At 38.0% G+C, this 26478-nt stretch overlaps 2 protein-coding genes and 1 pseudogene across 2 annotated transcripts in view; 2 read left to right on the forward strand and 1 right to left on the reverse strand.

The window, feature by feature from the left end:
• Positions 1-13142: 13142 nt before the first annotated feature.
• Positions 13143-20210, reverse strand: RPA3 (replication protein A3). The gene is made up of 4 exons (XM_049769211.1): positions 20001-20210; positions 18037-18111; positions 14167-14275; positions 13143-13474 (listed from the first exon to the last, which is right to left on the reverse strand). Exons 1-4 carry the CDS (start codon positions 20094-20096, stop codon positions 13392-13394), a joined length of 363 nt encoding a protein of 120 aa, XP_049625168.1. The 5' UTR covers positions 20097-20210; the 3' UTR covers positions 13143-13391.
• Positions 20211-20333: 123 nt separating this feature from the next.
• The window catches only part of UMAD1 (UBAP1-MVB12-associated (UMA) domain containing 1), a 265322-nt gene continuing 259177 nt past the window's right edge, over positions 20334-26478 (forward strand). Inside the window, exon 1 of the mRNA XM_049769198.1 lies at positions 20334-20559. The gene's annotated coding sequence lies outside the window, so the exon portion shown is untranslated. The remainder of the gene's footprint in view (positions 20560-26478) is intronic.
• On the forward strand, positions 25889-26015 carry LOC125994886 (uncharacterized; annotated as a pseudogene).

Below are 26478 nucleotides of genomic sequence, written 5' to 3' on the forward strand. Positions count from 1 at the left end.
TATTAAATAGAGAATGTATTCACTTTCATGTTTATTTTGTTCTATTTTGTTCCACACCAACGCAGTTTACTTTTAAACTATTTCTTCAGTCCTTAAATTATTTCTTTTTCTCTTCTCCACTACTAATAGAGTGTTCTTCACTCTACTTCTATCTTCATGGGGTTTTGAATGTATTGAAGAGACATATAAACAAGATAACAAGCATATAGAGACATAAAGCAAGGGATTTAGTAACCTGAAGTACTCTTTTTTGTTTGGGGGACAAAGCATAATCAAAACTAAGTGTACTCAGGGCTTACTCCTGATTCTGAGTTCAGGAATCACTTCTGGCAGTGCTTGGGATCATATGGGAAGATGGGGAGGGAATCTAATTTGACTGCATGCAAGGCAAGCCCCTGCCCACTGTATTATCACTCTGGCACAAGTCTGGAGTACTCTTTCTATTTATTTATTTATTTATTTATTTATTTTTAATTTTTGGGCCACACCCACTGACGTACAGGGGTCACTCCTGACTATGCGCTCAGAAATCGCTCCTGGTTAGGGGGACCATATGGAACTCCAGGAGATTGAACCTCGGTCCATCCTAGGTTAGCACGTGCAAGGCAAATGCCTTACTGCTTGCACCACAGCTCTGGTTCCAAGTCTGGAATACTCTAGAGGTCTTTCATTGTAGTAATTTGTGATTGAGTTCACTTCTATGAGGAGAGCAAATCACAATGCTAACTGGAAAGCTTTAATCATGAAACTTCAATATCAGAGGGAAGTTTAAAAAGATTGAGAACTCCACTCTCCAAAAAAATTAAATAATAAAAAACTCACAAAATGTCTGGAGAAGAAAGTGGTTCCTTGACTTACTTAATTGGACACTATTGCAATAATCATCCTGCAATTCAGTAAACTGTGATATTTTACTAGAGCTTACTTATATGAACAGGTATCTTGGAGAGATTAAAATTTCCAAGTTCTGAGAGCCAGGACCATAGTACAATGAGTAGGGCACTTTCCTTGGCTGCAGCCGATCTGAGTTTGATCCATGGCATATGGTCCCCTGAGCACCTCCATGAGTGATTCCTGAATATAAAGCCAGGAGCAATCCTTGAGCACTACTGGGTGTGATTCCAAACATAAAATTTAGTATGTTCTGGCCACTTCTTACTAAGATAAAATCTAAGTGAAACTTTTGTCTATCTACTGAATATAGCTAAATGGAAATTACCCATTTTCAGTGTGCATTATATGCATATATACACATATATTTGTACACTATAATTATATGCAATAGTAAATGTAGTACACTTTATAATTGCATAAATGCAACATATTTGTCAATATATTGCTTGTAAAATTGTGATATGTCCTAGATTAAATGAATAAAACATACATACCTGTATTGTTATAAATATGGACATGAAAAATTAATTTCTTAGCAACAAGTTTCCATTGTCCATAGACACTTAAATATTTGTATCTCAAGTTTCTTTTCAGTGTTTTAGATGTTTTCTCTTATTTTTATGAAATCATGTTTCTGTTTAAGTATACAATACTTAGTCTATAATCAAATTAAAGGTTTGTAATCTTCCTTATGCAACCTTCAGGCTATATGAGTGAGGTAATTCACTCTTCCCTTCCATGATGAGGAATTGTTTTCCTGTGCTACCACATAATTTGCTTTGTAACAATTACTGCTATTTGTAACCAGACCCTGTGTCACAAAACACAGGCTGTTTCTAAATTTCACTGGCTTAATGAAGTTAACTCATAAAAATTTAAAAGTTCAAATGCATTTATCTTAATCATTTCTGAATTCTACTTTAGATAAATACTTCAAAGTGTTCTGTTATTGCAAATGACTGTATTTATGCATTATTTTATTTTCTCCAGTTCCTATAATTTACTAGCCTCATTTCCAATATGACAAGTTATCAGCTATTTCTATAGAGACTTATTTTTTTGATTATAAAAAACAATTGTTATATATTTCAGATTGTGTAAGTCATGCCTAGAGGCATAATGTGCCTTATGATCTTTTCCAGACTTTAAAAAATCATATGTATATATGTCTTACTGATTGTTACATAGGAAATTTATAAGTTTCTTGTAAATTCTTGTAAATTGCTTTTTCTTAAGGAACTAGAAGAGTCAGTCTTACATTGCAGATTAAACAGGAATGTATTTCTTTTCTTATCTAAATGTTCTTAGGTATAGATTTTGAGTTCATATTTACTGATAATATTCCCTGCATTGCTTAAAGTCTCCTTAAATTTATAACTTAAGTAGGTGGTTAAAAGATAGGCAAAGGAGAAAAAAGTAATATAGCAAATACATATTCATTTTTATGTATTACTTTAAACATTTTCATAGGTGGGGCACTGGAATGATATGCTTTGCATGCGACCTACCTGCATTCAATTCCCAACATCCATATGATCTCTCAAGCATCACCAGGAATGAACCTTGAGCACAGAGCCAGGAATAACCCCTGACTACCAATGGTTGTGGCTTCAAAACAAAGCAAAGCAATATTTTTCTTAGAAAAAGATAAAGTAGGTAAGATTAGGCACCCAGTGACAGTTCAGTGGGTTGGGCACTTCTCTTTCAACCTGGAGTTTGATTACCAGCACCCTATATAGTCCCCATGCCCACCAGAAGTGACCCCTGACCCAGAGCCAAGAGTAAACCCTGAGCACCAACAGGTATGCTCACAAAGAAACAAACAAAAAAAAAACCAAAACAAAAAAAATGCAAATGTATAACAATTTATTAGTGTCTTTTTTAATAGACAAGTTTCCTATTACAAATAACTGGGGCTGGAGAGATAGCACAGCAGTGTTTGCCTTGCAAGCAGCCAATCCAGGACCAAAGGCGATTGGTTCAAACCCCGGTGTCCCATATGGTCCCCCGTGCCTACCAGGAGCTATTTCTGAGCAGACAGCCAGGAGCCCCTGAGAACCACCAGGTGTGGCCCAAAACAAACAAACAAACAAACAAAAACAAAACAAAACAAATAACTAAGCAATTATTTGTCCCAATTTATCTCCACTGATATATTTGGTAAATTCACTTTGTGACATCTGTTTGGAAAACAGCCTTGCAATATCTTAAATTATAATTTTAAATAAGTGGGTATAAATAAAAAGCATATCTCACCTAAGTGATCTGTTTTTCATTTTTTTTGTTTTGTTTGGGGCCACACTTGGCAGCAAGAAAAGTTTCTCATAGCTCTGCTCAGAAATCACTCATATCAGGCTCGGGTGATCAATGGGATGCCAAGGATTGAACCAGGGCAAACTCTCTACTCACTGTGCTATTACTCCAGCCCACCCTAAGTGATTTTCATTACTTAATCATAATGTTGATAATGAAGGAATTTGCCCAGTGATTCTTTTTAAGTCACCAGTTTATAAAAGCAAAAGAAGTCTACAAATTCTTCACATTTGGAGGCAATAACTTTTAATACCTAGCTTCTCCCTTGATCTCTGTAATACTTACATCTGGGAAATATTTAATCATTTCTGAGATTTCAAAATAAAGCAACTCCAAGTCCACTGTCTGCCTCTCATAAAATGTTGCATTCATGACCAACTGGTGCATAGTATTGCTGAGCCATATGTAAGAAATAATTTACTAAATGGGACCCTGATCACTTCTTAAAAAATTACATGCTTCTCTTAAAAAAGAAATATCATCACACCCATTTTTTTTTAATTTTTGGGCCACACCTGGTGATGGTCAGGGATTACTCCAGCTATGATGTCAGAAATAGCTTCTGGTTTGGGGGAATGTATGGAATGCCAGGGATTCACATCTAATTTCAGAGCCTTGTGGTTAGCAAAGGTAGCCTGCAAAATTTCTATCCTCTTGATTTTATGGAGGTATATTTTATGTGCCAGCACGTGGGCTATCTTGGAGAATGACCAATGTGCACTGGAAAATAATGCTTATCCAGGTTTCTAGGGATGGAGTGTCCTATATATATCTACTAGGCCTCTTTCTTCCATTTCCCTTTTCATGTCTAGTATATTTTTGTTGGGTTTTAGTCTGGTTGACCTCTCAAGTGTTGACTGGGCCATGTTGAGGTCTCCCACAATTATTGTGTTATTATTGATGTCCTCTTTCAAATTTGTCAATAATTGTATTATATTTTTTACTGGTCTCTCATTGGGTGTGTATATGTTTAATAGTGCAATTTCTTCCTGTTGCACATATCCCTTTATTAGTATGAAGTGTCCATCTTTGTCCCTTACAACTTTTCTGAGTCTAAAGTTTGTATCGCCTGATATTAATATGGCCATACCAGCTTTTTTAAGGGTGTTGTTTGCTTGGATGATTTTCCTCCAGCCTTTGATTTTGAGTCTATGTTTGTTCTGACTATTCAGATGTGTTTCTTTTAGGCAGCAGAAGGTTGATTTCATCTTTTAGATCCATTTAGCCACTCTGAGTCTCTTAATTGGTTCATTTAGTTCATTGACATTGAGGAAAATGATTGTCATGGGATTTAATTTCATCTTTATGTATAAGTTTGGTGTGTCTGTTAGCCAGTCTTGTCTTAAAGTAGAGCTTTCAGCTTTTTTCTTTAGGCTGGTTTTGCATCTATAAAGTTTCTAAGCTGTTGCTTATCCGTGAAACTATGTATCCTTCCTTCAAACCTGAACATGAGTCGGGCTGGGTGCAGTATTCTAGGTGAAGCATCCATTTCATTCAGTCTTGTCACAATCTCCCACAACTGTCTTCTGGCCTTGAGAGTTTCTTGTGATATTTCTGCTGTAAATCTTAAGGATGTTCCTTTGAATGTAATTTTCCTTTTTGATATTGCTGCTTTCAGTATTTATTTATTTATTTTTGGTTTTTGGTTTTTGGGCCTCACCCGGCGTTGCTCAGGGGTTACTCCTGGCTGTCTGCTCAGAAATAGCTCCTGGCAGGCACGGGGGACCATATGGGACACGGGATTCGAACCAACCACCTTTGGTCCTGGATCAGCTGCTTGCAAGGCAAACGCCGCTGTGCTATCTCTCCGGGCCCTGCTTTCAGTATTCTATATCTATGGGATTTGTCATTGTGACTAGGATGTGTCTTGGGATGCTTTTTTTTTTTTTTTTTTTTTTTTTTTTTTTTTTTTTTTTTTGAGTCTCTTTTGGCTGGTACTCTTTGGGAATGCAGGATTTGATTGCATGCAGTCTTTAGCTCTGGGAGTTTCTCTGTTGATGTCTTTGACTGTTGATTCTTCCTGGGGATCTCCTTCCTGGGCCTCTGGGACTCCAATGATTCTTATATTGTTTCTGTTGAGTTTATCAAAGACTTCTATTTTCATCTGTTCACATTCCTTGAGTACTTTTTCCATTGTCAGATCGTTTGCCTTAAGGTTCTTTTCCGATCTCTTCTGCTGTGTGGAGTTGTTCTGCATTTCATCTTCCAGTTCATTGATTCTGTCCTTGGCTTCTATTGCCATGTTGGAGAGGCTTTCCATTGAGTTTTTTCAGATCTGTTATTTCAGTTTGGAGTTTTCTGATTTCTATCTTTGTGTTCTGTTCAGCTAGAGCTATGTTTACAGATACCAAGTTCTGTTTCAAAGACTTGGTTGTTAAGTGAATTGGTCATTAAGTGAGGAACTGCATATACTGCATACAGTAGTACAGTATATGCATATGACTTGACAATACAGTATTCTGAATAAGTAAAATAATGAGAAAGATGAAATTGAAAACTTCCACTTGTTTTAATTTGCATAGGTTGTTAATTTACACACAGTACTGTAATGTATTACAGAACATAAAGTTAGTAAAGTAGGTACATTAAAGCACCAAAAACCACAGTACTGTAGTGTAGAGTGTACAAGATGGAAAAGGATATTTAAAATAAAATAACGATAAAGAGATGGTCATAATGCGAGTAGTCCTAAACAGGTAGGTCATTAAGGGAGGAGTATCTGTACTTTGATTTCCATGAGGATCCTCCATATGTCCTCTCTCTCTCTCTCTCTCTCTCTCTCTCTCTCTCTCTTGGTTTTGGTTTTTGGGCCACACCCAATGGTGTGGGGTTACTCCTGGCTGGCTGCTCAGAAATAGCTCCTGGCAGATATGGGGACCATATGGGATACTGGGATTTGAACCAACCACCTTAGGTCCTGGACAGGCTGCTTGCAAGGCAAACGCTGCTGTGCTATCTCTCTGGCCCCCATGATCCTCCATATTTCTATTCTGAACTCCTTATCTGAGAGATTAATCATATGCTTGGTATTTTTGGATGATAACAGCTATCAGCTTCATTCTCTGTGCATGGTGTTTGCCTGCGAGGTTTCCCCATTGTCACGCTTGTAATGTGATTTTTTTCTGTGGGTTTTGGTGGGGCTCATTAGTTAGAAAGAGCACACGGCCACGAAGCAAAGGGGAATGGCCATACTCTTCAGGAGCCTCTAGGAGACTGGGCCCTTCCTGACCCTCCTAGGAGAGCTTCAGGAGACAGAAGAGAAACACGCAAAGCCAACAGGTCCCCTCAGTCTCTCCCAGTTGCTAATCTCACTGCAAGGGCAGACTCCATCCACATTCATAGACAAAGGAGTCATCTCTCTGCAGGGTGCCTCTGGTAGCTGGTTTTCACTCACTCAGTCTTTCTTGGCCTTTTGGCTTGGGCATCTGTAGGAGACAGTTTTTGCTGGGCCCTTCCTGGCCCTCTTAAGAGAGCTTCAGGAGATAAAAGAGGAGAAACAGGCAAAGCCAACATGTCCCCTTAGTCTCTCCCAGTTGCTAATCTCACAGCAGGGGCAGGCCCCTCCCACATTCACTGACAAAGGAGTCACCACCCTGAAGGGCACCTCTGATAGCCTCACTCACTCACTCACTCACTCACTCACTCACTCACTCACTCACTCACTCAGTCTTTCTTGGCCTTTCAGCCTGGATGCCTCTAGGAGACAGTTTTTGCTGGGCCCTTCCTGGCCCTCTCAGGAGAATTTCAGGAGACAGAAGAGAAGAGAAACACACAAAGCCAACAGATCCTCTTAAGCCAGATATCTTATTGCTCCATGACATCACTCCAGCCCCCAAAACCAAATATTTTGATAAAACTTTTACAAACTTCTCAAAAGATAAAGAAAAATTGCAAACTGAGTTAAATACACTTTCTGATTTTATATATTTTTATATATTTATTTGACATGATTGAACTTTAAGTGATCATTTTGTTAATAAGGGTTAATTTGTAAAAATTTTAAGAGCTGAATTTTATTTCCTAAGTAAGGTATAAATAAGATTAAATGGTCTATTTTTTAATTAGTAAGTATTCAGTAGCAGAATTTCTCTTATCTTTTAAAAATCAGATTATTGGGGCCAAAGCAGTAAGGCGCTTGCTTGCCTTGCATGCAGCTGACCCAGAATGGACCCCAGTTTGAGTACCGGCATTCTATATGGTTCCCCGAGCCAGGAGTGATTTCTGAGTGCATAGCCAGGAGTAACCTCTGAGAGTCACAGGGTGTGGCCCAAAAACCAAAAAATAAATAAAAATGAGATTATTAAATCAAAATAATTACCATAACAGCATTTTTTGTGAGAGGTTCTTGCAGCAAAAAAAAAAATTTGACTTATTTTCCTGGATCTATCTTAGATCTTGTAAAAAATGAATACTCTTTTATTTTTATTTGTTTTTTGGTTTCTGGGTCACACTCAGAGACACTCAGAGGTTTCTCCTGGCTCTGCACTCAGAAGTCGCTCCTGGTAGGCTCCGAGGACCATATAGTTTGCCAGGACTCGAACCGGGGTCAATCCTGTGTTGGCCGCATGCAATATAAATGTGTTACTTTTGTGCTATCACTATGGCCCCATGAATACTCTTTTGAATACTAATGTTATCCATAGCATTGCCCCAAAACTATTACACCACTCATATAGTTTTCCTTCTTCTAACATATGGCAATAATCTAATTTTAAGAACTCTCTGGAATTTTTCTAATTTTGCACATTCAGTAATGCATAATATTGGCCACAGACATTGTTCCTTAGCATTGCTCCAAAACTATTATGCTGATCATATAATTTTCTTTCTTCCAACATATGGCACCTAATTTAGAGAACTATATAGGCCACATTGTTTTTATATGCTCAATTATAGACATAATCATGTTGGAATATTTTTCATATATAAAAAATTTCTATGTCAGTGTGAAGTAAAAATAATAGGAAGGGGCCAGTGATAATAAAGCACTTGCTTTGCATGCAGCAGACCTGAGTTCAATCCCTGGTATCCCATTTGACTGCTAAGCCCACCAGGAATGATTTCTGAACACAAAGCCAGGAATAAGCATTGAGCACTGCCAGGTGCTGTCCCAAAAAGAAAAAAAAACAAACCAGATACAACCCCCCCCAAACAATGGAAAAATATAGTGCACTGTTCTACTTAAGATAGTCTATAATATTTAAAGAAGAATATTCTATAATATTTAAAGAAAAACCAAGCATGATAATACCTGATAATCTTTACAATCAAGATAAATCTCTTAGGGCCAGCGAGATAGCATGGAGTTAAGGCGTTTGTCTTTCATGCAGAAGGATGGTGGTCCGAATCCCAGCATCCCATATGGTCCCCCATTCCTACCAGGGGCAATTTCTGAGCATTAGAGCCAGGAGTAACCCCTGAGTGCTGCCGAGTGTGACCCCCCCCCCCAAAAAAAAGGATAAATCTCTTACACTATAAATTGTTCACGGTTTACACCTCTAGTTTTAATTAGCCATCTTAAAACCTCATGCTGAAGGTCAACTAGGGTCAGAAAGAACATAAATGGCTTACCTCAAACCAAAATCAGAATTACAATATAAGTTAAAACATATGCTTTTTCAGTACTCTAAATTTGGCATCATCTTTTAGAAAAGATAACCCATGGTAATGTAATTATTTATTTTATTATAGCAATAGGTCAGAGTCAAATGAGACTAAAATAAGGGAGGAAACCCAATAGCAATTAAATCTAATGGAAACCACAGAATTTAGTCTTTAATACCGTACTTAATCATGGTGGATTTCTTTGAAACATGAGATTAGTAAAATTATTAACTCGGTCTGAGTTAACTCTTTGGAGATTATGTCGAACTGCTAGAATTGAGATTTTGAGAGTAGAAACATTGTTATGTATGTCTAATAATAAGCTCAGGACCTGACACAATGTTTTTTGAGTGACTTAAAGCATATTAAGTTAATTTCTAAAAAGAAAATTCCAAAATTCTCTAAAATTAATATTAATACTATTTTCCATTCATTTTTGTTATTTTTTTGGGCCACACCTGGTGGTGCTTGGGGATCAAATGGATGCTGGGATCAAACCTGGTTTGATTGCATGTAAGCCATGTGCCTTACCTGCTGTAGATTCTCTCTGGTCCTTGCTAGTTTATCAAAACATGCATTTAACTCACCTTATGAAGAGATGCTTTGTGGAGCTGTTTTATCATCAGATTAATATAAATATGTTCATTTGAAGGACATTTACTAAATTACTACTAAGAGCAATCACTATAGTTCATTTCTTAATTAGATTCTGTAGTTCTTTTTTATAATATAGTATTTAGAAAACAATTTTTTAATAAATTTAAGGCATTTAAAATTCTATAGTCTATTGTTTCCCCCTCTCTTTGGCCTCCCAGGAACACCTACAGCTTAATTTACTGCCTAATTATATTTCCATTAAATGGTTGTTATAATCTCGGTGTGTTTACATTTTGATTTTTGTAACCTAATTCTTTTTAGAAACAACTGTTTTATCCTGTTCTTCAATTATTCTTTAAGCTTTCAAGATTATTGACTACTCCTTGAAATTTCTTGCTTTTTGTGACATTCTTATAGTCATTAAATATTTATTGAGTGCTATTCATTGTCAGCCACCATCTGGATTTTTCTCCTGACTTCAGTCCCATCTTTGCTCTTACTCTATAAATGTGTGCCCCCCCCCCCCATATTCTATCATTGGTTTTGGTTTCTTCCAATGTTGTGTTATCCTGATTTAGGAACACTTATTAAGAATGTTTATAAAATCTGCAGTCAGAATGATTTCAGAATTCTTGGATATACAGTAATCTTAGAATAGTTCCACATATTTGGGAGAATGCTGAAGGGGAAGTAACCTTTTATCAACTCTATTTTTTCTTCAGTGAGGCAACTGAGTGTTTATAGTAAATAGTATAAATAGCAAAAATAATCTTAGAATACTTGATCAAGGTTCCCCCCCCCCCATATATAGGGCAAAGCTTTTGACTCTTTAATTCTGAAATTGCAAATAAGGGATAGTAGACTTTTTTTGTTTGTTTGTTTTGTTTTTGGGCCACACCCGTTTGATGCTCAGGGGTTACTCCTGGCTATGTGCTCAGAAATCGCTCCTGGCTTGGGGGGGCACCATATGGGACGCCCAGGGATCGAACTGCGGTCTGTCCTACACTAGGGCTTGCAAGGCAGACATCTTACCTCTAGCGCCACCTTCCCAGCCCCAGGGATAGTAGACTTCTTAACATTTTTGTTTTGGGGCCACACTCTGTTGTGTTCAAGATTCACTCTTGGTGGTGCTCCAGGGATAATATTAGTGGCAGAGATTAAACCTGGGTTAACAATGTACAAAACAAATACCATATCCTATGTACATTTGCTCTGGCTCTAAATTCTACTTTTAATATTTTATACAGATTGTCTTTCTAACCTGTCTGGTCTCATTTTTCTATGCCTATAGAACAGTATGTTTTGATCCTGTGACAGTTTATTTGTAAAGTTCTGGAAAACTATGTAAAAAGTCATTGCAATGCCTATGGAAAACCACCAAGATATTTACCTTTTTATCTTTGTAGAGCTTTAAGATGATATAATTAGAGGGAAAATTAGCATTATATAAAAAGATATAAAATTAAGTAGCACTCAGAGATATGTGTGCCAGATTAAACCCAGGATCTCACATATCTACTGCTTGAGCCACATTCTAACCCCAAATGTTCTATTTTTTAAAAACTGACTTTGTGGCTACCCAAAGAAAAAGAAAACTATTCATCCAGTGCCCATCAAATAAGGGGTTAATATCTAAGATACAAGGCACTGATCAAATTTAGCAAGGAAAAGTCTAACTCCATCCAAAATTGAGAGAAGAAATGAATGAACATTTCCTCAAAGAAGAAACACAGATGGCCAAAACACACATGAAAAAAATGCTCTTATCACTAATCATCACAGAAATGCAAATCAAGACAATGAGATATCATCTCATACCAGAGACTAGAACCCATCACAAATAAGAACCATGCTGGTGAAGAAGTGGGGAGAAAGGGACTCTCATTCACTGTTGGTGGGAATGCCGACTGGTCCAGCCTTTTGGGAAAATAATATGGATATTCCTCAAAAAAACTAAAAATTAAGTTTTCCTATGATCTAGCAATACCACTCCTAGGGATATTCCCTAAGAATACAAAATCACCACGCAGAAAAGCCCTCTTATTCCTGTTTGTCACAGCACTATTTACAAAAGCCAGAATCTGCAAGCAATCCAAGAGCCCAAGAACAGATGAGTGCTAAGAAAATAGTGGTACATCTACACAATGGAATACTATGCAGCTTTTAAGAAAACTGAAGTCATGAAATTTTTTTTTTTGGTTTTTGGGTCACACCCAGCAGCACTCGGGGGTTACTCCTGGCTCTATGCTCAGAACTCGCTCCTGGCATGCTCAGGGGACCATATGGGATGCTGGGATTTGAACCACCGACCTTCTGCATGAAAGGCAAACAAATGCCTTACCTCCATGCTATCTCTCCGGCCACAGGAAATTTCTTATACATGAATGGATATGGAGAGTATTATGCTGAGTGAAATAAGGAGAGGGATATAGAATAATCTCACTCATTTGTAGAATATAAGAAAATAAAATATAGTATGGTAAAAAAAACCAGAGACAAGAGATGAGGATCAGGAGGACCAGTCCATGGTAGGAAGCTTGCCACAAAATGCACTGAATGCAGATAGAGTCCAGTATGACAATGATAGTTGGAACTATTCATGCTGGACAAGAACTGTGTGTGTGTGTGTGTGTGTGTGTGTGTGTGAGAGAGAGAGAGAGAGAGAGAGAGAGAGAGAGAGAGAGAGAGAGAGAGAGAGAGAGAGAGAGACAGAGACAGAGAGAGAGACAGAGACAGAGAGACAGAGAGAGAGAAAATGCCTGCCTAGAGGTAAGTTGGGGGTGGGAAGGTGGGAAGGAAACTGGGGACATTGGTGGGAAATGTGCACTGAAGAAGGGTCATGTGATTCTATAAATGAAACTCAATGGTGAACAATTTTGTATAAGTAAAACCCATTTTGTGTTTGGGCCATACCACTTCTGGGGACGCTTGGGATACATTACATCATACCATGGATCAAATGAGCCTGCTACGTACCTGGAAAGAATGTTAATATCTGAACTATCTCTCTAGTCCCAAATATTCAACATGTTTTGGACACAATAATGTTTGGAATTATACCTGGCTCTGCACTCAGAGATCACCCTTGGTGATGCTTGGAGACTATATTGGGATTGAACCTGGGTTGGTATTAAGTGTAAGCATCTTGCCCATTGTATTATCTCTCTCTCCCCAAATGTTCAAATTTTATACTGTAAAAAAGGTACAATGTTAATTTTCTATTTCTATAAATTTGGAATATGCTTTAGTCCTCTATGCACCCATATTGTTTACATGCCCTTTCCCCACCCCAACCATTATTAGTTGTTTTCCTGGAGAATCCCAACTCATGTAGTATTAACTACAGAGGACTTAAGAGTTCTATATTTTCGGGAGAAGGGTCACACACTCAGCAAAGCTAAGGATTTACTCCTAGCTCTGCACTCAGGAATTACTCCTAGCAGTGCTCAGAAGCCATAGGGGATGCTGAAGACTGACTCAGAGTCAGCTGACTGTCAAGCAAACATCCTACCTGTGCTATCTATCTCATAATTTTTATTTATTTTTTATTCATAAACCTCACTTTATTTTTGTAGTGTCAAGTGATAAACATGATATCGAGTATGAGGTAGCAAGTAAATTTGTATGGTGAATTCATTAAATTTCATTTTGTAAGCCTAAATTCTGACCTTAGATAATTCAATTCTAAATTGGTGTAAAAGAACAAGAATGAAAAAAAAACTACCAACAGTAGGTATCATTTTAACTTTTATTATCAAAGTCATTAAACTCTGAAATTTGTTTTTACATCTAATTTGACAATATGCTAGAGAAGTATAAGTTTTTTATCAGGACTTAAGAAATATCTGTGTAGGCCATTTAAAAAAATTGCATATGAGATGAACTCCCAAATAAAGTTAAGTAAATAAAATTAAAGAGTGCTCTCTCTATGCAGATCACATAGGTCTTCTTTAATAGTTTTAATGGTAAAAGTTTCATTGCAATCAATCAGACTGTCCAGATCCCAAAGGAAAATACTGAGGGAACTCATGGGTAATTTTCACTGCTTCATTATAAAGTCCAAGATCTGAAAGAAACATATTGATAAACGATTTATATTAGAAAGTTTCATTATCAATTACTACCTCAAAGATATGTGCCTATATTATTTTTTTGCCTTTTAGAGATCAACTTATATTTACGATCCTTTTTTTTTTTTGGTTTTTGGGCCACACTCGGTAACGCTCAGGGGTTACTCCTGGCTATGCGCTCAGAAGTTGCTCCTGGCTTGGGGGACCATACGGGACGCCGGGGGATCAAACCGCGGCCTGTCTAAGGCTAGCGCAGGCAAGGCAGGCACCTTACCTCTAGTGCCACTGCCCGGCCTCATGATCCATTTTTTACAGCTTAAATATTGAAGCATGTTTACTGAGATGTTGCTTCAAAACAAAAATATGGCATTAATGTACAGGCACACTTTATGCCTGGTGTTTTAATTGTTGTATACTATTTCATTCCTCTACCAATATATTAAATGAAACATGAAATTATCTTGTGTGCTCTATTTCAAAGTTTCATTATATTTTTATCCCTCTTTACCAAATTTCATGCATATACAAATATCACCTAGAAACAACCCAAAAATATCCTTTCGCATAAGAAGTGTAATAGAATTGGAAATATGGCAGAATGGAGAAAAAGAGAATGACAGGCATCTAGCTAAGATCAGAATCAGCTTTCTAATAACATAAAATAAACAAAAATATTAACATTATTTACCAAAAGGATGGTTATCTTCTTTAAATTGGAAATAAGATGCACACATAATGGTTGCCTTGGCTGTCACTCTTCCAATTACTTCCACAATTCCAGAGATTTCTTCATCAAGCTAATAGAGAACAAAATATCAAAGTACTATTATATTTTTAGTTGATAATTAGCCTGGAAAATTATTATGAGGTTAACCAGTCTTTTCAGCTCACATAACAAAACAACTTAAACTTCACTAATGAAAACTGATTATATGGTTTTTTTTTTACCCCCCATCTGGCTACCCTCCAAAAACTGATTACATGTTTAAAAGCATTTGAGTACTACTGCACATAGACTAAGTCCTATTTCAATGTTTATATTGAAGATAAAATCAATTAAAGATACTGATTGTACTCTTCAAGAAGCAATGTGTTGAGGATATTGAAAAGTACCTTCTGCTGATAGTTCATGAAACATTCTAATTACATTAACCAAATAACACATGGATTTGTGTTTATTTATTTGTGTTACTTAAGGTAAGACCAAGTTCTTTTTTTTTTCTTCTTTTTCGAAGAAGGAAGGAAGGAAGAAAAAGAAAGAAAGAAAAAGAAAGAAAGAAAGAAAGAAAGAAAGAAAGAAAGAAAGAAAGAAAGAAAGAAAGAAAGAAAGAAAGAAAGAAAGAAAGAAAGAAAGAAAGAAAGAAAGAAAGAAAGAAAGAAAGAAAGAAAAGAGGGAGGAAGGGAGGAAGAAGACCAAGTTCTTAATGACATAAACTGTAAAAAAGAGTCACAGCTCAAATATGTGTAAACCAAAAATAGTGAGAAAGGAAAAAGTGACATAATCATAAGACTCCTCTTTATACTTTTATACTTTTCTGGTCTTGTTTTATTGGGGCCTCGTGTGGTGGTGTTCAAAGAGACCATAAGGGATACATGCAAGGCAAAGTGCTCCACAATACTATACTATCTTTCCTGAACCTCTGGAATTTTTAGGGACATGAAACTATGCCTAACATTTATGTGAAAGAATAAGCCCAGAAATAGTAAAAACCTTTTTTTAAATTAATAGAACTACCAGAATTCTGGTACTTCATAAAGAATGAGGTTTATCATGCAGATTTAAATTGAAGGGTGTGTTAAATAGTACAAAGACTTTTTAAAAGTTCTTGTTTATAGGGGCTGGAGCAGTGGCACAGAGGTAGGGCATTTGCCTTGCACGTGGCTGACCTAGGACGGACCATGATTTGATCCCCGCCCCTTGGCATTTCATACAGTCCCTCAAGCCAGGAGCTATTTCTGGGGAGATAGCCAGGAGTAACCCCTGAGTGTCAATGGGCGTGGCCCAAAAATTAAAAAAAATTTCTTGTTTAGAAATATGATTTTCTTATTTTTAAAAACATTTATTTGTTACAAAAGTTAAATGCTAAAGCTAAACACATAAATTCAGATCGAGCTATATAAAAATACATACATACCCTTCTTAGCAAAATTATTAAAGTTTAAAATGAATGCTTTTAAGAAATAAAGTACTGTTGGGTTAGAGCTGTGGCACAAGTGGTAGGTCATTTGCCTTGCACGCAATAACTAGGACTGACCGTGGTTCGATCCCTGTCCCATATGGTCCCCAAGCCAGGAGCAATTATTTTTTGTTTATTTGTTTTGTTTTCTTGGGCTACACCTGGTGATGCTCAGGGGTTACTCCTGGCTATGCACTCAGAAATTACTCCTGACTCGGGGGACCATATGGGACACCAGGGGATCAAATCGCAGTCTGACCTAGGCTAGCGCAGGCAAGGCAGGTGCCTTACTGCTGCTCCGTGCCACCGCTCCGGCCCCTGGAGTGATTTCTAAGCACATAGTCAGGAGTAATCCCTGAGCATCACTGGGTGTGGCCCCAAAAAGAAAAAAAAGAGAAAAACAAACAAGAAATAAAGTAATGTTGAGGACAAAATTATTTGTCCACTGAACTATATATTGGTGTAGTGCAGTTTAAAAATTACATTTCAAAAAACTTCACTGACTTAGTGGTCAAATTTGTAGTTTTTTTTTTTCCTTCAGTTTTTTTGCTACCACTCAGCATAAATGAAGTCACCATACAGGTTTCAACAGGGTGCACTTCAGTTAGGTTATTGAAACTTCTATATTACAAATCTAGTCTCTTAGAATATATATGTTGTCATCAGTATATAGGGGATTATGTAAGGTGAAAACTTGGCCTGGAAAGAAAAATTCTACCATACATTATTTTTGCTAACTAAATATGACTGGTAAATATATTGAAGCAGAAGTCGGCATAAATCATACATCCATCTAAAAATACTGTTTCCATTAAAAAAGACACTCAAAAAGAACATTCATTTTTCTATGATAGTTTATAAGTACTTTTAAAATTTTGTGTCATTTTTAATTGCATAAATCAAAGCTAGAGTTTAGGTTTAGAAACTAATTGGGTAATTGATCTATTTCTAAGGAGCTAGAACATGCATGTCCTTGAGTGTGATGACATCTGTTCATCACAAAACCTACATATTCCACACCAATGGAGCACCAGATTCCAAATTCAACATCAACTCAAGACAATCTAGAGTAACCAGAAAAAGACTATTTAAATGATATTAGCATTTTCAATAAAATATTTACATAGCTGTAGGATTTTTCAACTTCCTAGATTAAAAATTAATTGAGTTAGAATTTTTAAATTCACTTGGGGATAAGAATATATTTTGATCCCTAGCGTCCCAAGCCAGGAGTGATTTCTGAGCGCTTAGCCAGGAGTAACCCCTGAGCAATACCGGGTGTGGCCCAAAAAACAAACAAACATACAAACAAAAAAAGACTATCATTGGGGGCAGGAGAGCTAGCATGGGGTAAGGCAATTGCCTTTGATGCAGAAGGTCATTGGTTCAAATCCCAGCATCCCATAAGGTCCCCCAAGACTGCCAGGAGCGATTTTTGAGCATGGAGCCAGGAGTAACCCCTGAGCACTGCCGGGTGTGACCCAAAACCAAAACCAAAAAAAAAAAAAATTAATCATTGTCAGTCTTCTATGTGAGGTCATTCTAGAAATGTGATTTGGAAGCTGGCAGTAACTCAAGGGATCAAAATATGAATTTTTTTTTTCCTTTTTGGGGCCATATCTAGCAATGCTTGGGAGTTATTCCTGGCTTTACACTAAGGGATCACTCCTGGAGGTGCTCAGGGGACCAAATGATGCTGTCCCTACCTACTATACTATATATATATATATATACCTATATAGTCAATAAAATGTTAACATAAAGTGATTTTCTTCAACAGAATCCAATACAAATCAAAGTTCTCAGAAGATCTATATGGGATATATTTCCTGTTTTGCTTTTATACCCAAAGTTAGATTATATTAGAAATATAATTTAAGGGGCCACAGAGATCACACAATGGTAGGGCATTTGCTTTGCATGCAGCCGACCCAGGATGGATTTGGTTCGATTCCTGGCATTCCATATGGTTCCCTGAGCTTGCCAGGAGCAATTTCTGAGCACAGAGCCAGGAGTAACCTCTGAGCATTACCGGGTGTGACCCAAGAACCAATCAATTAATAAAATAAAAGTGCTTTAAAAAAAGAAATATAAATTAAGAATAGAGTGGATATACAAACTGAAGGCTCAAGAGATAGTGTCAGGAATAAGGTCCTTGCCTCAAATAAGCTCACTCCAGTTCAATTCCTAGCACCAGATGTGATTATCTGAGCACCATCAGGTATGGCTCAAATAGCCCCCTATCCCCAATAAATAAAATTTGAAGGGAAGTTTTATAAAATGGTCTTTTATACATCAACTCTAAGAGTCAGGAACATCAGCAGTAAAGTAAAAAAAAAAAAAGAAGAAGAAGAATACATAGAATTTATCCTTAAACATACAGGCTCCATCAACTCAATGGTTCCATTTTTTCCTTCTCCATCCGAAAGGACAAACATTTTCCCAGTGGGATGAATCTGAAAAAGAAAACAAAAAATAAATCGAAAAATCTCATTAAATTAATATTAACAATTTCTCCAGACATGAATAGGGTGACCCAAGTTTACATAGATGAGCACTATGACAATGTTCTTGAAGAGATTAGTCGGTCCATATATTACCAGATCAGGTGATATGAGGTCCAGTTACATTTGAATTTTAATAAACTATAATATTTCAACATATATACAATGTATGTATGTACATATTTCAACATATATAAAATTTATGTATATACATACATACATATACAAAAATGTCTATATGTATACACAAATGTTTTATCTTTCAGTTGCTAAATCTGGCAGTCCTATACTAACAAAAATTAAAGGGGGTCCACTTTTTACTAAAAGTGAAATATTCTGGCATCTTTTAGATAATACACATTCCACTGGTATGTTTTAAAAATTAGGCTTGATAAGTTAAAGCTGGAACTAATTAGATGTGAGACACTTCTGTGAGGAGCAATCAAATCTGGCAGGAAAACAACATGAAAGCAATCAGTTCTGGTTAGAATGGCAGCTTTGTTAGATACTGCCAGAAAATTTTATTTTACCCATTTTCTTTTTGAGGTCAAAACCAGAGTGTTGGGCAGATACTTTTAGCTCAGAACTCAGGGTTGCTTCCAGCACTGCCTTATGCTTCTTTGGGCCATGGAGGCTGAGCTCTTTTCCTGGGTTCTGACCTGCAAAGTAATCCAGCTCCCTGAATTATCTCCTTTGGTCCAGCAGGACTAAAGAACATTTTATTTAGTTTTTAATAATATCTTTATTTAAACACCTTGATTACAACATAATAGTGATTAGGTTTCAGTCATGTAAAGAACACACCCTTCACCAGTGCAACATTCCCATCGCCAATGTCCCAAATCTCCCTCTACCCCACCCCACCCCCACCTGTACTCTAGACAGACTTTCCAGTTCCCTCATTCATTGACATGGTTATGATAGTTCTCAGTGTAGTTATTTCTTAAGAGCATTTTAATTGTCTACCACATCTACCTAGTTTTCCTTCACAATTCATAAAATCCATTTCACGAATAGATTCTGCTGCTGAAACGAGCTACTAACAAAGCCTTTTAATAATTTTATTTTACTTTGCGGCTTCCTCGGTTTCCTGATTCAGTTTGTGTACGTTTCTCTGTGGTTATGAGTTTCTCATCTAACAAACACTAAGAGACGATTGTTCTACGCTAGTCAAAGAAATGTTTTATGGGGATGTGACTTTTAAGAGAAAATGCGGTTTGAGGAGAGAAATCTGCAGAGAAGTAAACAAAAAAAATTAAAAAGTAAACAAGAAAATTAAGACTGAAGAAATCAAGTCTGGCTAAACAAACAAGCCAAAGAAAACAAGGTTGGTACAGGTTCGATCAGTGTTAGAGCGCAGGTTTTGCCAGCATAAGGTCCTGGTTCGGTTTCGGTAACATAAGATAATGAAAAATAAAATAGATGGTAAATAGGGGCAGTCCTATCTTTTAAGTTTATAAATGCAAACATTAATAACAGGAGACAGAACAGCTGGAATTGAGAAAGGAGAGCATTCAAAATCACCTCGATTCTGCAAAAAAAAAGTGATGCAATATATATGCATATATATTATATAATTATAATATATAATATATAGTACTATATAATCATATATGTTCTATCTATCTATCTATCTATCTATCTATCTATCTATCTATCTATCTATCTATCTATCTATCTATCTATCTATCTATAGCGAGCTCAGAGGAGGATTTCTCCTGCCTTTTAGCTTGGTCAACCACCCACTCTGCAACAGCAACCCTGGGAGTGGGGGCTCGCGGGGTTCACCCCCACACCACTCTATGCTACGAATCAGAGACAAGGCCGACCAGCGCGTTCACCTTTTCTAGCCTCCCCACGAAGCAGACCGGCCGGTCGATGAACTGAGCGAGCATGCTGGCGTTGATGCGCGACCTGGGTAACTCCATGACATCCATCGTGAGAGCGGCGCAGTAGCAGCCGTGGCGGGAAATAGACGGCCCAAGACGTCCGCGCCGACCTCCGCGGAGCCAATCGGGTAAAGATTGAGACTTTCCGCTCCACCAATCAGACGCGAGGGAACCTAGCGCGTGTTCCGGAAGAAGGCTCGAGGAAGGAGGCTGTCCCCGGAAGTGGGCGGCGGTTGCCTAGAGACCACCGGCAGCGTCCCGGAAGTGTCCTGAGGATCGGTGCGATCGGTGACGGGGCTCTCGTCGTGGGCGGGGCTAGAACCTCCCGGGATTGCGCTCCGGCCTCCCCGCCAACACTTGACCCCGGAAGCTGGCCGTCGGGCTAGGGACTGCGGCGCTCGCCACTAGGACCGCCTTCACGTTAGCGCTGCCACCGGTTCTCGCTGACGGAAGCTGAAGGGAGGCGGCTCGGCCTCAGGTGCTCGGTCGACGCCGGCAGCTCACCGCCTTGGTTAGCGCTTTTCAAAAAAGCCTTTGGGAATTGCGGGATTTGAGGCCACACCCGGTGACGCTCAGCGTTCCTCCTGGCGTGGGGGACCATATGGGACGCCGGGGGATCGAACCGCGGTCCGTCCTAGTTTAGCGCTTGCAAGGCAGGCGCCTTACCTCTAGCGCCACCGCGCCGGCCCCAGTTGCGGGATTTTGGTTGAAAGATATTCTCAGCAAGATTTTTTATTTTTATTTTTTAGCAGCACTCTCTTGGAGTCGGGAAGCGGGGTTGCCACTGCTTTTCAGGCTCTATTTAATTATTGTTATTGTTTTGGTTCTAGAGGATAGGTCATGTTCTCCCCAGGCTGCGTCACTCTCCAAGCTTAAGTTTGTCCGCTGGTTTTTCTTGCCACGTCGCTTCCAGCTGGAGGGCTTAGTCCTGATAGTCTGGCGACACTGCGGGGTTGCGTGGTTTCTGCTCCACCCTAAGGGTGGACGAATTGGAAAAATGGGGGAGTGGTTTCGGGGGTGGGGTGGTAATCCATAGGTATAGCAGGAGATGAAGTTGTCTAGTTGTTCTGAGCTGGTGTACTCCTTCCATAAAGTGAAAGGGTTAAGTTCCTGGGAGATCCCAGCTGTCTTGTCTGTCTGTCTGTCTGTCTGTCTGTCTGTCTGTCTGTCTGTCTGTCTCTCCCCCCCCCCCCATTGTGCTAGGGAGAAAGTGTGGAAACTGTGGAAATGTAAATTATCTTCATTGTTTTTTGTATGGGGGCACACCAGCATCGGACCTTGCAAGCAAGGCAAGCGCTCCATCAGCTCCCTATACTATATAGCACTGGCCTCTGGAGAAATCTATGATCTGACCATGATTTTTCTTGGCTATTGGCTGGATTTGGCGCCTGCTAAGGATATTTCAGAATGACTGTTACGGAAAATCCAAAAATAAAACAAAAATTATTTCTTTTAATTGTGATCTTAGGATTTTACAGAAAATTATCTGTTAAATTTGCTTAAAACCTCCCAGTTGCCAGCTGCCAAATTTTGGAACCTGGTCTTATTCTAGTCATGTAGTAAGCAAAGAAAATTGTTTTGAGACTTCCAGTTGCAACTTAAGTTGTAATCTGATGTATTGTAATTAAGTGATAAACACTTTCTATATATGTTAATTTTACTGTTGCTAAGACATATACAAAGGACTTCATTAACAGTCACTGGTACATGCTAATTGGTTTATAACAGAAATGGTGTTTGTTTTGCTTTAAGTCCTTAAAGTTTACACTTCTGCACCAAAACTTTAATGTCATTTGGTACTTTGGTGCTTTGGGGAACAAGTTGATGTGCATATACTGCATGTAATATATGGCACACATGAATATCTTTATAATTACATTTTCCATCAAAGAAACCCTCAGAGAATCAAGAAACCAATAGCACTGTTTTATTTTTAAAAGGCCACTTTTATGCAACTGTTGTACTTAAACAAAGGGAAATGAGTACAATGATAATCTCTCTCTTTCTCCTCCTCCTCCTCCCCCCTCTCCTCTCTTCCCCCACTCTGTATTTTTTTACTCTTTTCTTTCCCCTCCTTTCCTCTCCCCTTCTCTTCTCCCTTCCTCTCCCCTCCTATTTCTTCCCCTCTTTTACTCTGCTTCCCTCATCCAAGTACCTTATATATGGAGATATGTGTTCTAATGTTACACTACATCCCTGGCCCTATCTTGATTTTGTTTCTTTATTAATGTCTTTATTTATACAATTTGATTAAAAACATGATTGTAGTTGGGTTTCAGTCATATAAAGAACACCCCCCTTCACCAATGTGACATTCCCATCACCAATGCCCCAAATTTTTCACATCCCTACCCACCCACCTCCCCGCCAGTATTTGAGACAGGCTTTCTACTTCCCTCATTCATTCACATTGTTATGTTAGCTGTCAGGGTAGTTATTTCTCTAACTGCACCCACCACTCTGTGGTGAGATTCATATTGTCAGCTGGACCTTCCAGCCCTCATCTTTATTGTCTCTCAGAATCATTACAAAAATGTCTTATTTTTCTTAAAACCCATAGATGAGTGAGACTATTCTGCATCTATCTCCCTCTCACTTACTTCATTCAGCATAATAGATTCCATGTACATCCATGAATAGGAAAATTTCATGACTTCATCTCTCCTGATGGCTGCATAATACTCCATTGTGTATATGTACCACGGTTCTTTTTTTGTTTTGTTTTGTTTTGTTTTTGGGTCACACCCGGCAGCGCTCAGGGGTTACTCCTGGCTCTATGATCATAAATCACTCCTGGCAGGTTCGGGCAACCATGTGGGATGCCGGGATTTGAATCAATGACCTTCTGCATGAAAGGTAAATGCCTTACCTCCATGGTATCTCTCTGGCTAGTTTCTCTTTTTTTAATTAATATATTTATTTAAAAACCTTGATTAAAAATACGATTGTAGTTGGGTCTCAGTCATTTAAAGAACACCCCGCTTCAATAGTGCAACGTTCCCAACACAATGTCCCAATTTTTCCTCCTGTCCACCCCACCCCACCTGCACTCCAGACAGGCTTTCTACTTCCCTCATTCATTCACATTGTGAATAGTTCTCAATGTAGTTATTTCTCTAACTGCATTCATCACTCTTTTTGGTGAGCTTCATGTTGTGAGCTGGAACTTCCAGCCCTCCTCTCTTTTGTTTCTGGGAATTATTGTAAAAATTTCTTTTATTTTTCTTAAAACCCATAGATGAGGCAGACTATTTTGCGTCTATCTCTCTCCCTCTGACTTATTTTGCTCAGCATAATAGATTCCATGTACATCTATGTATGGGAAAATTTCCTGACTTCATCTCGCCTGACGGCTGCATAATATTTCATTGTGTATATGTACCACAGTTTCTTTAGCCATTCATCTGTTGAAGGGCATCTTGGTTGTTTTCAGAGTCTTGCTATTGTAAATAGTGCTGCAATGAATATAGGTGTGAGGAAGGGATTTTTGTATTGTATTTTTGTGTTCCTCGGGTATGTTCCTAGGAGTGGTATAGCTGGATCGTATGGGAGCTCAATTTCCAGTTTTTGGAGGAATCTCCATATCACTATTCATAAAGGTTGGATTAGATGGCATTCCCACTAGCAGTGAATAAGAGTTCCTTTCTCTCCACATCCCCGTCAGCACTGCCTGTTCCCATTCTTTGTGATGTGCGTCAGTCTCTGTGGTGTGAGATGGTACCTCATGGTTGTTTTGATTTGCATCTCCCTGATGATTAGTGATGTGGAGCATTTTAGCATGTGCCTTCTGGCCATTTGTATTTCTTCTTTGACAAAGTGTCTGCTCATTTGTTCTCCCCATTTTTTGATGGGATTGGATTTTTTTTTTGTAAAGTTCTGTCAATGTCTTGTATATTTTGGATGTTAGCTCCTTATCTCATGGGTATTGGGTGAATAGTTTCTCCCACTCAGTGGGGGGCTCTTGTATCCTGGGCACTATTTCCTTTGAGGTGCAGAAGCTTTTCAGCTTAATATAGTCCTATCTGTTTATCTCTGTTTCCACTTGTTTTGAGAGTACAGTTTCCTCCTTAAAGATGCCTTTAGTCTCAATATCATGGAGTGTTTTACCTACGTGTTGTTCTATATACCTTATGATTTTAGGTCTGATATTAAGGTCTTTAATCCATTTGTATTTTACCTTCATACACGGTGTTAGCTGGGGGTCTGAGTTTGCTTTTTTGCAAGTGGCTAACCAGTTGTGCCAATACCACTTGTTGAAGAGGCTTTCCTTGCTCCATTTACTATTTCTTGCTCCTTTATCAAAAACTAGGTGATTGTATGTCTGGGTAACATTCTCTGAATACTCAAGCCTATTCCACTTCTGAACATCTGTCTTTATTCCTATACCATGCTGTTTTGATAACTATTGCTTTGTAATACAGTTTAAAGTAGGGGAAAGTAATGCCTCCATGCTCTTTTCCCAAGGATTTCTTTAGCTATTTGAGGGTGTTTATTGTTCCAAATGAATTTTAGAAGTGTTTGATCCACTTCTTTGAAGAATGTTATGGATATCTTTAGAGGGATCACATTAAATCTGTACAATGCTTTGGGGAGTATTGCCATTCTAATGATGTTAATCCTGCTAATCCATGAGCAGGGTATGTGTTTCCATTTCCGCACATCCTCTCTTATTTCTTGGAGCAGGATTTTATAGTTTTCTTTGTATAGGTCCTTCACATCTTTAGTCAAGTTGACTCCGAGATATTTGAGTTTATGTGGCTCTAATGTGAATGGAGTTGTTTTCTTAATATTTATTGCTTCTCTATTATTGTTGATGTATAAAAAGGCTATTGATTTTTGTGTGTTAATTTTATAGCCTGCTGCATTGCTATACGAATTTATTGTTTCTAGAAGCTTTTTTTTAGAGTCTTTAGGGTTTTCTAAGTAGAGTATCATGTTATCTGCAAACTGTGAGAGCCTGACTTCTTCCTTTCCTCTCTGGATTTCTTTCGTATCTTTTTCTTGCCTAATCGCATACCACAGTTTCTTTAGCCATTCATATGTTGAAGGGCATCTTGGTTGTTTTCAAAGTCTGGCTATGTAAATAGTGCTGCAATGAATATTGGTGTTAGGAATGGATTTTTGAATTGTATTTTTGTGTTCCTATTGTATATCCCTAGAAGTGGTATCGCTGGATCATATGAGAGCTTCAATGTCCATGTTTTCAAGGAATCTCCATATTGTTTTCTATAAAGGCTGGACTAGACAGCATTCCCATCAGCAGTGAATGAGAGTTCCTTTCTCTTCACATCTCCGCCAGCACTGATTGAACTTCTTGTTCTTTTTGATGGGTTTCAGTCTCTATGACCTGAGATTGTACCTCATAGTCTTTTGATTTGCATCTCCCTGATTATTAGTGATATGGAGCATTTTTTCATGTGTCTTTTGGCTATTTGTATTTTTCTTTGAGTAAGTTTCTGTTCATTTTTTCTCCCCATTTTTTGATAGGATTAGATTTTTTTTCTTTTTTTTTTTTTTTTTTTGGTTTTTTTTTTTTTTTTTTTTTTTTTTTGTTTTTTGGTTACACCAGGCAGTGCTCAGGGGTTATTCCTGGCTCCAGGCTCAGAAATTGCTCCTGGCAGGCACGGGGGACCATATGGGACGCCGGGATTCGAACCGATGACCTCCTGCATGAAAGGCAAACGCTTTACCTCCATGCTATCTCTCCGGCCCCTAGATTTTTTTTCTTATAAAGTTCTGTCAGTGCCTTGTACATTTTCGATATTCCTGCCAATCCATAAGCAGGGTATGTGTTTTCATTTTCACATGTCTTTTCTTATTTCTTAAAGCAAGGTTTTATAATTGCTTCTTGGCCTTTTGGCTAAGATCAAGTGTAGTATCTGTTCTTATCAGTTCTTTGTTATTTGTTTTTGAGCCACACTGGTTGATGCTCAGGGGTTACTCTTGGCTATATGATCAGAAATCGCTCCTGGTTCGGGACGATATGGGACGCAGGGGATATAGAACCCAGTTCTATCCTGGGTCAGCCACATGCAAGGGAAATGCCCTACTACTGTGCTATCTCTTAGGTCCTCTGTCTTGATTTTTTAAAAGAGTATAAATTAAGCATTATTGCTTTTTTGTAATTGCTGTTAGCTTGGAATTAATAGGAATTAATTAAAATTAATATTTTCTTGGAATTACATATTTGCATGAAATTACTCAATGTTTTGGAATGATTCTACCTTTGGAAATACATATTTTTAGAAAGATTTTTGTGATGATCTATGGTATTAAAGGATTAACATATTAAAAATTTGGTTCAGTGTATCAGAAGATAAAAATATATACCTTATTCTAGTTTGTAAAATATATTTTAATTGTTTTATTTTATAGCATACTAATTGAACAGCCAGCTAACTTCCCTCAGAACTACTTTGATGATATTATT

This window comes from Suncus etruscus, chromosome 1 (assembly GCF_024139225.1).
Source record: "Suncus etruscus isolate mSunEtr1 chromosome 1, mSunEtr1.pri.cur, whole genome shotgun sequence".
NCBI classification, from domain to species: domain Eukaryota; kingdom Metazoa; phylum Chordata; class Mammalia; order Eulipotyphla; family Soricidae; genus Suncus; species Suncus etruscus.

What these genes read in the sequence shown, in the direction of transcription:
- RPA3 (XM_049769211.1), bottom strand. Translation starts at nt 20,096, where the DNA reads ATGGATGTCATGGAGTTACCCAGGTCGCGCATCAACGCCAGCATGCTC. An exon ending in TCGTGGGGAGGCTAGAAAAG is followed by an intron (nt 18,112 to 20,000) that starts GTGAACGCGCTG and finishes TTTCTTTTTCAG; the next exon opens with ATTCATCCCACTGGGAAAAT. An exon ending in CCATTGAGTTGATGGAGCCT is followed by an intron (nt 14,276 to 18,036) that starts GTATGTTTAAGG and finishes GTTCTCTATTAG; the next exon opens with CTTGATGAAGAAATCTCTGG.